This window comes from Rousettus aegyptiacus, unplaced genomic scaffold (genome assembly GCF_014176215.1).
Source record: "Rousettus aegyptiacus isolate mRouAeg1 unplaced genomic scaffold, mRouAeg1.p scaffold_m13_p_3, whole genome shotgun sequence".
NCBI lineage: Eukaryota > Metazoa > Chordata > Mammalia > Chiroptera > Pteropodidae > Rousettus > Rousettus aegyptiacus.
The window spans coordinates 49302056-49316243 of record NW_023416306.1 but is presented as its reverse complement, the minus strand read 5'-3'; the positions used below and the strand labels follow the sequence as shown (position 1 = coordinate 49316243).

At 42.5% G+C, this 14188-nt stretch overlaps 1 protein-coding gene across 1 annotated transcript in view; it reads right to left on the bottom strand.

The window, feature by feature from the left end:
- The window catches only part of SLC1A1 (solute carrier family 1 member 1), a 68798-nt gene extending 56104 nt beyond the window's left edge, over positions 1-12694 (bottom strand). Inside the window, exon 1 of the mRNA XM_016138344.2 lies at positions 12420-12694. Within this exon, the coding sequence (XP_015993830.2) occupies positions 12420-12510 (91 nt within the window). The 5' untranslated portion in view covers positions 12511-12694. The remainder of the gene's footprint in view (positions 1-12419) is intronic.
- Between the last annotated feature and the right edge of the window lie 1494 nt (positions 12695-14188).

Below are 14188 nucleotides of genomic sequence, written 5' to 3'. Positions count from 1 at the left end.
ACATTTTGGAGAGGCTCTGGAATCCTTTACTTCGAGGACAGTCCTTTTCCTCAGTTTTAAAACCAGATGTCTGAGACTACTACCTCTTTCTAATAACCAGTTTTACAACTCTTGTAAATATCTTCTTAGTTCATTACACAATCTTAGGAAGCCTTTTCCCTACGTGTAAATGAAATCCTACCATCTCCCCCGCAGTGGGTTTTAGTCAGAAGCAATTTGAGAGCAGAGAAAGAGATAAACCTCTGGGAGAAATAAGGTAACCAGCCAGTTATCCTGGAATTCTCAGTTTGATGAAACCTGCATTCGGAATGCTAAGTCTAAGTAACTGGGACTCCCTGACTTCCTCAGCCTATTCCTCGCCTCTGCTTCGAAAACTTGCATCACCTTGAACTCTATTCTCCCTGATTTCTAATCATGTGGCCTGCCTGCCAACTGTTTACCCTTCTCTCCCAACTTTTATGGAGCTGTAAATCTGACCTCTCTTTCCCTACTCCAAGAAGGACCACAGAAATATTTACTATTATCTTCAAGTAGTTAAGATAGATTTGACGAATTTAATTTTATTTATTAAAATGAAACTGGTCCCCAGTGTTGAAAGGCTGGTTCAGGAATCTCTGTCTGTAAATACTTTGAATGCTTCTCTTAATCCTTGCTGTAAGAATAAAGGCAAAGACAGGCCAGTACGCATGATTATTATTTGTGAAAGGAAAGAATGGTCATGTATAGAATGATAAATATCCCATATAACCTCTAAAAGGGGTCCAGATGTCTTTTTACGCAGGATGAGAGTAGTGCCCCAGAAAATAAAAATGACATTGTATAACAGGGTCTTCTAACATGGTGAGTATAATCTTTTTTTCACAGTAACACTGAGAATTTTTATTCTTGCAATCTCGGAATGTTTTATGTGTGTGAGGCTCTTTAGTCCCCTTTCTCAGTATCGCCCTTACAGACAAGAGATGTTCCCTGAGGCATGGGCAGAGGCCGTACCAGGGTAGACAGAATCTGTCTGGAGGGAGAAAGAGAGAGAGGAGAATCTAAGCAAAAAGTCACAGCTGCAAACCTCACCTGCTGCAATCCACTAACCTTCTCCCCCACTCACAGAGCACTAAGCAGGATTCACAAAGCCTAAAAGGCTCAGTGATGAGTGCCACTTCAGGTAACTTTAGGGTTTTGGATCCCAGATTCAATATATCCAGCCTTCTATGGTTACTCACTTGAGATTGAAAAAGCAACCAAACCTTACTTGATCATTTCCACTTAAATAGTAGTAGATATAAACTTTTACTTATATATATATTTTTCAAAATAAACAAATTAGTTGGAGATTATTAGAAAATATTAATATTCAATGTAGGTGGCAAACCAGTTTCAGAGGCGATCTGGGTATGTTTCACAGGCTCTGTGGCAATAAGATCTCAATCTCCATTACTATGTGAAACTCAGGATCTCCTTCATGCAATGAATCCTCAGGATATCCTCCAAGTATAAGAAAGAGAAAGAGGAAGCAGAAATGGAGCAAACCTGTTATGTCTCCTGGTTGACAATTAACTTTTGTTAATACAAAGGTAAAAATTCATCTTCAGATTCTTTGAAATGACCAAGCCTAGTGTTTTTCCAAGCAATTCAAGCTCAAGGTCTACTGGAATAGGCAACACAGACTGGCTAATTAATTACTTATATAGAAATAATCTCCAGACAGGAAGAAAAATGGGCAAAATTTAGGAAAGGATGCATGGTAGGGGAAAACCTAAAAATAAATTCACCAAAAGACATAGGAGTTGCTTGCGGGATGTAAAGTGCAGAATAGGAAGTATAGTCAATAATATTGTGATACTTATGTACTGTGTCAGCTGGGCCCTAGACTTATTGGGGTGATCACTTTGTAAGTTATATAAATGTCTAATTACTATGTTGTACACTTGAAACTATTATAACATTGTAGGACAATTGTAATTGAAAAAAAAGAAAAGACATCGGAGTTGCTAAATACCCCATTCAAAAAAGACTACCACCCAAGACCGATTCCGTTCCATGCCATGGCCCAACTTTGGGAAACCAGATAGAGTACTTTTTTTTTTTTTCCCCAGCCAAAGAATTCTCTAAAGATCAGGTTGGTTCTGCTGCTGGTTTCCTGAGGTCAGAGCTTTCTCAAGGTACAGAGATGCCATCCAATCTGGGAGTTTCAGGGCCATGCTAAGCTCACACTAAAATGGCTAGGATCTCCATACTAGGAGTAAAGTATATTTGGAATAACTTGGCTTGGATTAAGAGTTCCCTGGGGTCTTCACTCAAAACACCATACAAATAAGTGGGTAACTAGGGATCGATGGGGATGGGATAGGCTCATCAAGGATTTACCTCTTCTTCAACGAAGAAGGTTTTTTATTCAGTCAAACATATTTTGTGGCATCTCCTACCAAGTAGGTGCAATGCTAGATGCTATGAGTGCAACAGACTCAAAAGACAACATTTTTTCTCTTTGGGAAACTGAAGTAAAAAAGAGAAGTCATGAAAACATAAGAATACATGTATTAAATAGTAGTTCCATACAATACTGAAATTGGACATAAGACTGGGTAAAGGCCTCTGTACTCATATGATTGTCTCTACTTGGACTTGTAATCTTTCCAATCTTCAAGCCCAGGAATCCCAGCAAGGCCATCCCTGGTCTCTTCTTGGACTCTTTCTCAATTCCACCTTTGCTGAAAGTCCAAGGTACATGTTAGCTTTCTTACAGCACTTACCACACTTAGGCTCATGTTAGTGATATCTGTGCATGTAGTGTCTCCGACAGACTAAGACAAAACACAGACTTCAACTCTGTATCCCTTACCAGTAACATCAACACTTGTTAAATTTAAAGTGAATTCCTAACTTATTGCTAAATGAATAGATTTTCCCAGCAATTGACAATACTTTTCATCTAACTTGCCGATTCTCTTTGATTAACAGTAGTTGCCTGGAGGATAGTTTTGGGGATTGTGAGGCATAACAAACCTCCATGATAAGTGGGCTATTATCAACTAGTGATGTCTGCCTAGGGCATGAATGTGAATGGTGTTGCAAATGCAGCAATTTTAGGAATATAAATTAAGGGTTATAAGAGCACAGCAAAGGAAGATTATCTCCAATGGAGTAGTCAGAGAAATCTATATGATAAAAATGGGCATTAGATCCATCCTCAAGGATGGGTAAGATAACAGTGGGTAAAACACATGAGCAAAAGCATTAGGGTAGGAAAATACCACACATTCTGGGAAAGCCACTACGAGACATGTTCAAATAGGTTTATGTAGAAGAAGAATGGGGGCAAGGATTAAACACTGTGGAATGCTCCAAGCTAAGGGAAAGACAAGAGAGAGGGGATGGACCAAGAGGGAAGATAACAGGCTTCATTTAGCCACTGTCCAAGAGTGAAGTTTGCAAAAATGATTTGAACTATAAATTAGATGAATCAAGGTTTGCTAGGAAGTAAGTAGTCTTGCTTTAATGGTTAATAACCTTGGATTTGGAGTGAGGCAATCCTGAGTACAAATCCCAGCTCTATGATTTGGCCCCATGACTTAAGCCTTATAGATTTCAGTTCCCTTATCTATAAAAGGGGTAAAACTTTCCACCTTATTATGCTGTGGAAATGGGAAGGAAATATGCATAAAACCCACAGTAAGTCCTCAGTAAATATTAACTATTAGGCTTGGTTAACCACAAGGGATAGAACTTGTCAAAAAATAAAATGTGTCTCCATCATTTTCTTATAATTTGGGGAATCTTATATGAAACCTACAAAGTGGTTAAGCGGCTCAGAAAACAAGTATATGAAATATGGAGAGAAAATCAGTTTATTTTCCAGATATGGGAAGAGTCTTACGAGATTAGGCTTTCTGTAGTTAGTCATTTCCCATGATGGTGCATTTTTTGTTGTTGTTGACTTAATTCTTCACTGAGTTATAAGTAACTCAGTAAGTCTCACGCAATAAAATAGAAGTATAAAAATAATTTAATTATACCATCTCACTTAATTTCACTTAAGGTCTCTTCTCTAAGAGTTTGACTTAGTAACTAAATGTAGTTTCAACCATCTGAGGGCACTGAACTCAAATAGTTGTCTCAGTGCAGTTATAATAAACACACAGTGCAGACTCCTTCTGAGGGGCTTTCTGAATTGAAGTTCTGGTCCCAAAAGCTGCAACTTTGCTACAATGTACAGCACTACCATAGAGTCACATGATGCTGGTTTCTGGACCCTTCACAGAGTCACATGAAGATCTGCTGTGACAACTGTCCTCTCTATGGACATGGTCAGAGATTAAAACCAGGGCCCTGGGAACAAAGCCTTCAGCCTGAGCATGGAAACATTGGGGGGAGTGTCTTTATCTGGGTCTTAAGGTGGACAATGAGGTTCAGTGTCCTCCCTGTGCTGATTGGGTGGGGAACAGTGTCTCGAGCTCACACAGCTGAGACTGGGCCTGGGAGAGGGATGACACAGAACACACAGCATGAAGTGTCTATGAGCTGGGATAGGGTCCATCCATCTAGGAAAGCTTAGGAGTATTTGCTGGAAAGGAAGTATTCTACCTCTGGTAATGGAACAGGCATTTGAAAGGTAGCTAGTAACATTTCTGGCAACCAGTGAGTCACAAGAACACTTCCTTTCCATTAACAGAGGTGTTACTGTGGAGTATACTAATTGCAACAGAACTCTCTTTGTTGCAATTTGGAGCTGTTACCTCAGAAAGTATAATGAATTCGTGCCTTCTAAATCTATTCCTGAGTTAAACCATAGCTCAGAAATGAATAATTGGCTTAATAGTAACTGTCTCCAATAATCTTCTATTAGATACATGTTTAGTATTCAAAATAGGAAAGGCCATTGAAAACACTTGCTATTTTAACAGACACTGCTGCAGGGGAGTTTAAATGGGCCACTCCATGTCATCTAAAATGAATTCATTTTCTTTGACAGTGCTCGAGTCCCCACAGTATACGTGATCACAGATCTCCAGCAACACCCAACATCAGGGAGATCTGCAATTTTTCTGACAAACAGAGCTTCTCTGGCACCAGGCCAGCATGTCACTGACTCCCTGCAGGACAGTTATTTTCAGTCTCAGCTTCGTGAAAGGTAATCACAATTTCTCACAAGTAATTAATGTGGAAAGCTTTCTCTCTTTACAGGCAAGTAAGTGCTCACAGAAGCATGCATATGCTCTCCAATAGCTAATTCCTAATCCCATTTATTTACACCTTGTCTGACTAATCCAGGGTTTTTACCCAACTGAACTAATATATGAGCTCTACCACCTCCTGATTTAGATAGATCGGGATCGTTCAGGGTGGTATGGCTGTGGACCACATCCTGATTTAGAGCACGAAAATTTTCTACATCTTATATTTTCATTTAAAACTCTTTTCTTTTCTTATACCTGCTGCTCACATTTTTGACAGGTGGGTAAATGTGATTTTGCAGTTTTATTGTACTAGATAAAATAGTATATCTGAGATTAAGCAAAATCTAACAAGATATTGAATATTTATCAACTACCTTTTCTGAGTACTAAAGCTGAAAAGACAGCAGACATATACATACCCTTTTCCTCTTCTCTGCACTTTAGCTAAATGTACATTCAAAATTCTCCCAATGGATAGCATTAAGAATGCATATAACCAATTATGATGTGCAGAGTCTGAGACTTTAATCTTTTTAAGATTTATTTTATAATTTGTGTTCAGATAATTTTGTGTGAGGTTTTGGTTAGACAGATTTTTGGTAAGGAACCAAAAATTAGAATCTTTTTAGTGATTTGCAACTGGTAGGCTTTGATTTAGTTTCAGAAATGAAAGCACAAGGCATAGGCCCAGCCCAAAATGCTCTTGCAAATTCTTCAATATGTGAAACTGGAGCCAGGGCAGCTAAAGGACATAGTTTCTAAGGTACTTAAGCAGATACATTTAAGATATATCTAAACAACGTAAGTTTATTGGAACTCCTATTACTGCTGTGATGACTCATCTAAAACTGATATTGAACATTATTACCCTGATAATAGTCCCGTGTACAATTTACATTATTATACTCAAGTTACTGATCAAGTAGTTCAAATGCTAAACAAATGACTCCATGTCAAGGTTATTTTGCCCTGCAGTAATGACCTTTAACCCTCCCTGAGTTCCCTATAGGAGTTCCTCTGGCTCCTAGTAATGAACTAAGGAAACTATATAATCATAGAGCTAAAACAGTCTTAAAGCTAGAAGGAACTTTGAGAGGCTTTCTAACCCAGGATCAATAAGAATGTAGCACATATGCCACCACTCCCTGAACCTAAGCCATTGGCAAATATTAGCAACCAATTTCAGAACTTTTGTTTCCAATCCTTTCAAGCATATCACACCAGACAGTCCACTGCCTAAAAATGGGAGTTGGCTCATGAATGGAATCCTCTTTGCTCTTCCAGCTAATCCAATTCCCTCTTCTTTCTGATAAGAAATGAAAGTCCAGAGAGTTTAAATATCAGAAATACTTTCTTACATAGTTTTTAAGAGTCTCATTACTTTAAGGTCTCATTTCATTTTCCAGTGCCTGCTAGGGGTAATAGAAGTACTTTTGCTCTCAAGGGGTCTATAATCTTGTTTTAAGGAAGAAAGGATTAACGCGCTTGATATATAGTAGATTAAGTGTTAATTTGCCTTAATAATATAGATCAGAGGAGGTTGAAATTAATTTATGATGGACATAGAGAAGAATTTATGGCAGAAATGGAGTTTGAGCTAAGCTCTGGGCTCATTTATTTACTCAATAAAAAAGGACATCTTACTAACTTTCTGGGTCAGAAATGACTCAACAATTCAACGAAAGTATTGAGCCTACCAGGCATTGTGACAGGTGCTGTGGGTACAAAGAGGTGCAATACAGAATTCTCTCCCTCAAGGGCTTATGGGTCACTGCAAGAGGCAGAACAAATTAGAATATATTCTAACTCTCGAGTAATAAAAATCAAATAGATATTGGTTCTGTACAGTGGGAGAGCATAATAGCTCTTTTCAAGCTGGTGCCCCCTCCAGGACACCCTCTTCTGCTGTAGATCACCACCTCCTCCTGTGGACCACACCCAGTCAAGCCCCATAAGGTAAACCTGTGACCTTGCACAGCTGTCTTCCTTTCCACTCCCACAGCTGCTGCCCAGCAGAGGCCCCCATCTCTCCCTGCCTGGACCTTAACATTAAACCCCTGGGAGTACTGCTCACCTGTCATTTTGCCTTCCTTGGATCCATCTTCCACATCCACCACCTCAATGACACTTTCTAAGCACAGCTCTAAAAATGCTCAGCTTAATCCTCAGGACCATGTTCGAACTCATCAGCCTGGCATTCCAGGCTCCCCAGGATCTGGACCCTGGCCTCCTCTGCAGCCTTACTTTTATGCTTTCTCATGTCCCTCAATCATACCCTCTGCTCCCATCATGGCAAACCACTTAGTTAGAAGGTAGGAAGGCAGACTTTAAAGGTGGACAAATCAGCGGGGCAGCCTCATGGACATAGGTGTAAGGGTAGGTCTGAGTCCAGAGTGGAGACCAGCCTGGCTGATGAGTCTGGCAAAACCCACTGGTGCAGTGTTCCTCCACTGCACACACTGCAATTCTGAGAGTCCTATGGAGGCAGATTTCTGCTCCTTCCTGGTCTCAAAGGAGAAGAGCAACTATAGACCAAAGTGTATAGTATAGAATACTTATTCCTCACCCCAACACGGCACACAGCCAAATGACTAGGGCTCCCAGGTAAGTCAGCAAGAACCAACTATGAAGGGAGATGGGAAGCAAGACGGCAGAGGAGGAGAAGCCCGAAGGAGGGGAAGGAAAGGAATAGGAAGACCTGGTGTTGCCGGTTATGAGATTAGAAAAGTGTGTAGTAAGTAAAACACACAGTAGGTTAACGGCACTAGTTTCTTAAATTGGTTTTCACGGTTGCCTCTGCAGTCTATGGTCAAAACAGCAGCCAAGGAGAGCTGATTAAAATACAACCAGACCATGTCACTACTCTGCTCAAAACCTTTTAATGGTTTCCTGTCTTCCAATGAAAGTCTAAGTTCTTATAATATAAAAGCTTACACTATCCTCGTGTTCTGTCCCCCTCTGAGCCTCTACCTCATCCCACTCACTTTCTCGAAGAAGCCAAGATGCTCCTCAGATATCTGTGACATATTCCCTCACCTCTTTTCTCGATTCAGTTGTCACCTTCTCATCAGGGCCTTCTGACCTTATTTAAAACTGCAACCCCCAGCCCCCTCCCTGCCTTATGTCACTCTGAGCACTCTCACCATCTAACATGCTTTATTGTATCTAACCCATTTATTCTGTTTACTGACCGTCTCTCTCCACTTGAATATAAGTTCCACGAGGACAGGGATTTTTTATTGTTTGTTGTTGTTTTTTGCTGCTGTGTGCCTTAGCTCTAGAATAATCCCCAGCACACAGTAGGTGCCCAAGATATATTTGTTGAAGGAAGGAATGATTTAAGTGTTGGCTACTGCAGGTATATTCCAAGGCTGAGCTGGTGAGAGGCCTAGCAGCACAAAGCCTGGGACCTGCCAGAGAAAATGAGCTTTATGGATAACAAAATATATTTTGAATACTACAGCATGCAAGGCTCTGTGCAGGTGAAGTGCTGGAACTGGAATGGAACCAGCCTGAGCTGCAGCCAGCTCCTGTTCTCAGGGTCTTTACAGACTTTAAAAACATGCAGAGCTAGACTCAAATTCCATGACTCGAATTAGCACTACAAGACCTCCAGCACGAGAGATGCAAGGCTGGGGCAAGGATACTACGAAGCATGTGAAGAAACTGTTCTCGATTTTAGACAATGGAATCTGAATCTAGAAATGACTGCTTCCTTAGCGCTCCAAAGAAAATTATTCAGACTGAATAAGCTTGCCAGCTTTGTCGTGTAAATAACAACACCTACTTCCTTTCTTGAAAATCCATATGCTAGATATCGGATTTTTCAAATGACTGCAATAAAGTACAACCTTTCTGGAAAGATGAGGCTTCATGTTGTGAATGGGGTGTGGATTCCATGACTGCTTTACCAACATTATACACAACATGATCATTATTAGGTGACTTGAATTAGAATGCTCTGACACAGAGTTCTCACACAGTGATTCTGCTTGGACAGAATTCCTACGTGGAACACAAAAATTCTTCCTTCAGAATTTCTGCCTGTTAAAAAAACTGAAAATCAGGCCATGGGGCACAAGACCAACTGATTAATCCTTTCCATATCCTTTTAAAAAAGTGAATAATGCTCTGGATCTGGAGGCTGGTATTTGCTTAGATGGAGCATGTGATCAAAGCACCTGAATTAACTTGGACCCTATGTATTATAGAGCGGTCACTAAGCAGAACACAGAAAGACCATAAGAGACCAGATTTCATAAGAAAATATTAATTTCCTTAAAAACACGTTATTCAGATTTATCTTAAAATAACATTGATTGAATTTATTATGTGCCAGCCACATGACTGTGTACTTTCACACTGTCTTAACCAACCCTACTAACAAATGAGGTAACGACTAATATCCCTATTTTCCAGATGAGGAAATTGAAGATTCCAGAAAATAAAAGAATTGTCTAAGTGATAGTCTGGTAGTGCCAGAATTCAAATCCGGCACTACTGACTCCAAGCTTTGTGCTCATTCTGCTAGACTACAGAAGCATTTAAAAGCCTATAAGAATTGTAATGAAAACAATGAAAAATAATTCCTAATGGTGTTTTAGTACAGGCATCTTATCTGAAAATCCAAGATATTAGTTCTAGGACATTGTAGGCTTTCACAGAAATTAACAAAGATGGCCACTTACCATTAAATTCCTTTATCTAATGAATCAGAATATAAGGAAATGTTTAGCTCTTAGCATCTCCTTGTCCATGAAAAGAATTAACTTTCACAACTGATAAAGACAATCTTTAATTGCATAATTGCATTACCCCTCACACATTATGTCTTGAAAAATCAAAGGCTTTAAGCTGGCTCATACTTTGCCCCTCATTTAATAATCAAAATATTTTAAAGTGTCAGTGCTGTTAAATCATAGCACGGCCAAAATATTTTGACGGCTGTAATCAGATGTCACTGTTAGAGTAGTTAATGAATGTAAGAGTCTTTACTTCTTTAAGATCCACATGCTGAAAGGTCCAGAAAGGAAGCTGTAGAAGTTCCAGAAAGCAGTGCTTGTGATTTTCTATATCAATTAAGACTATTACAAAAATAATTTTACTCTCATGATTAGTAAGAGCTTATGGACTCTGTGTCACTGTTATAAGTTGGCTGGAATTTCACTTATGAATGAGCTTGTGTAGACTACACAAACAGAAGTATGATTTCCACTTAGGCCCAGTGCTTCGAAGAAAGAGGAAAGGGGGAGGACCCTGGGAAGTGCTTATGATGGGCACACTGGGGGTAGCCTAGGCCTGACACTTCTCAGACCAGGAGTTGAAACACTCAGGGATTGCCTTATATTGCTCCTAGTCAGGCAAATGTCCAGGAAGATTTTAGCTGAGGACTTACAGTTTTTAAATGATGGTCTTCATTTCAAAAGAAAAGTATCTGAATCAAGCTCCTGGGCTCATTCACATTATAACTAGAGAAAAATGCCCACCTGACACGAAAAGCCCTGGCTGCAAAATGGGCATGTAATCCCTCTTGACCTCGAAGTTGTATTTATGCAACAGGTTCCAAGGTCAGGGAACAACTGCTCAAAATCCTTTCCAAACCAGTTGCCAGTGATTTGGTACACTCAACACTGGTGTGCAACACTTAAGGTTAACAGGTATCTCTGGAAAGAATACCTTGGCTGAAAAGACAGGATTCCACTTCTGCAGGGAATAGGGAGGGAAATGCCAACCAAGGGTTAACCTGAAAACTGTCCTTAAAAAGGGACTTAACAATTAATTCTGAACTCATCATTAGGAAAACAATCAAGGCCATTTCACCTGTTTGGCTGCAGGTAAATCATCTGTCTCTCTCTTTGTGGTATCTGTTACTTAAATGTAGTGGGGTAAGATAAATCTTTCCTAAAAACCACCCTAAGCCACTTGGTCCTTCTAGGGGGAAATACAGTAGAGGTAAGCAGTCAAGACGTGATTCTCTACTTCTCTCTTTTCCTCCCCAAATGGCCTCTGCTATGGCAATTTAAGAATGTTATTTATTTCCTAGAAACCTGACTTTACTTTGCACAAGGTTCTAGAGGAGTAAATCTGGAATATAAGGAGGGGAAGCAGGCAGCACCAACTATTCTGAGATGCAGAAGCAAGCAGCTGGAGAGGGAGATGCATGAGGTTGGTATAGGCTGTCATGACCTACTCCCCACCCCAGCAAACCCAGCTTCTGTTTCCAAACGGAAGGTGGAGACTTCTAAGGAGTCTCATCTGCTGGGTGTCATCACCTGTGCGAACTCATAGAGGAAAGGAGACAGACAAGGCTCCAACTTCAAAGAGAAGCATTCTGGAGCCCAAGTTGTAAAACAGACAACCTGGCAGAAATCCACAATCTAACTAAATAGGAACAGCTCATACCTCTGAGCGATGGCTCAGACATGCACCTAGTCCAGTGATCTATCAGTAGTGAATCCCTGAAATACATCTTTGTTGAAAAACCAGCAAATATGACTTAAAAATTTTATTTTCAGTAGAAAAAAAAAATGTGGAGACCAAGGAAGTTCAGGGAGGCGTTATCTGAACAGTAGCAGGGTGGGAAAAGGAGAAATCTGAGTTCTCCTAGCTCTCTTCTCGCCAATCCTCTCTGGCCCTGGCCTCCTGCGGGCCATGACTGCACACTCCTGAATTCGCCACGAAATCTGGCAGGTTTTCAGAGCCCTGGTGTGGGCATTTGGCACTCGGCGTCTGGGAAGGCACCTTTTCAGGAACTGCCCAAGGCGAGCAATGGCAACACCCCCATCCTCCCTTCTCGGCCCTGCTGTCTCAGAGGTTAACGTGCCTGCCTCTTTCAGTCTAAGTGGGAACCGTAATACAGACTAGATCTCTATCCGGGCAGCGTGGTTCTGGCAAAAAATGAGTAGTCATGACTTAAAAAAAAAATAATTAAACCATGTTTGCTTCCACACGGGCAGAACTGAGAGCTACCTGCTTCCCTTTTCCCCTTCCAACTCCCTTTGATCATTTTGAGTAAAGCAGAAACCGGCAGCTCCTGGAGCACCCAAACGGGACGCCCGAGGAGCTTTGTTCTTGACACGCAGGAAACAACATCCTTCCCGCGTGGAAGCCGAGGAGGCACGGAGAGACTCAGGCGCCCGGTGCGCGAGAGCCTGGCCCACCCTCGCACCCGCGCGCCCCGCACGCGGCCTGGGCGCTGCGAGCGCGTGGGGGTGCGCTCCTCGCCCGCCCGCCCGCCGCGCCGCTCACCTAGCACCACCGCGGCGACAGTGGAGAACAGCAGCCAATTATTCCTCAGGAAGCGCCTGTAGTCGCATCCTTTCCTCGCCAGCTTCCTCATGGCGGGCGGTCGGGCTTGGAGCCGCAGTGGAGGCGGCCGCTATTGTGCGCAGGGCTTGGCCGTGCGTGCCGGAGTCGGGGGTCCGGGGGACCGCGGGTGGCTCCTCGGAGTAGTGGAGGCGAGATACAGGGGCGTCGGAGGGAGCGATGCGCGCCGGCGGCTGCAGTCACGGCTGTCACGGCTGTCACTGCTGCCGCTGCCGCGGCCGCTGCCACCTGAGATCCCGCGCCGCGCCTGCAGCTCCGTGGATATGCGCGGCGGGCGCGCCTGGCTCCTCCTGCCGCTGCCGCGGTTTGCGGCGCGCAGACCAACCAGCGAGAAAGGGGGGAGGAGCAGCGGGCGGCGCAGGGAGGTGGTTAGGTGCGCGCGTGGGGCGCCGGCGGTCCCCGGGGAGCGGGCGTGGGAGCGCGCGCAGCACTGAGGCAGGGGCTGAAGTAGCTACTCCGGGAACTCTGAGCCCCGCCCCAGCCTTGGGCTGGAGTCTCTCGCTTTTTTTTTTTTTTTTTTTTTTTTTTTTTTTTTTTGGTCAGGCTTGGTTTTCAGAGTTAAGGTTGCTTCCTCGCCGTAATCCAGAGGGGCGGAGCCGCTGGCCCCTTTGGCTTGGCCTTCATCATGCACACCCCCTCTGCTCTGCTTTCTCCATACCAGCCATTCCCAGTACAGCACTGGAGACCGTGGTGCCCTTTAGAGTGGGGAGAGTTGGAGGAAATTGAGTTGTCTTGGGTCCCCTTTGCTTCTTCAAGCTGCCTCGGATTTGACAGCAGTCTAGAAAGCCTGAAGCCTCTAGGAAGAGGGAAAAAAAGGTGTGTGTGTGTGGGGGGGGGGGTGAGGGACAGTACAGGACTTTGTGAACTTTCTCACGAGGCCTCTTACCCCTCTCCTTCCCCTTCAGGTATTATTAACTCTCCTCTTTGAGTCTCGGGAGATGAAGCTCCAACAAAATTGTCTTTGGACCCGGGGCTTGAAATGGGCCCTCTTAGAACTTCACTTCTACTCCTTGCGAGTGGCCCTGTGGCTGCGAAAGGCCCCAAACCTGGGAGACCTGGCAGAATAATTAGGACTGAGATCGCGACCAAGTGGTCCTGAGGAGAAGGTGGGCAGGCCCATCCCTGAGACCAGATGCATTGGAAAGCCAAACACAGGAGAGTTGGACAAACTAGGTAAGTGATACCAGATATAGTCTGTGATGCTGAGTGAATTTTCTAATTCTCTTACATTCTTCTACGCAGTTTTTTTCATCGTTGCTTATACAAACTTCTTTTTTTATTATTATTTTTTTTTACCACATCATCACCCTTGCAACTCTAGCTACCTTCTCATCTGATTTACTAACATTAGTAACCCCTGAACATTTTTTGCTACTGTGGAGTCTACTTTGTGATTGGGGAGGGTGGAGATTTTCTGATGACTAAATCCTCACAATTAGCTTTATTCCTTTAGCTTAAATTGATACAAGTATCCTTGAAGAGATAATAAATTAAGCTTTATGAACCATGTATGAATGAGTTTATCAGCTCCTTTCCAGAAAGTAAATTTTAAGAGAGGGAAAGGTAGAGGAATATCAAGGTCATTTTTTGCTGAGGAAGATATGCAGAAATGTCAGAAGAAGGGAAACTATCAAGAAAGAGGGGTCAAAGATATTCATCCTACAGTAAAAATGTTGGAAATACTCAGATGT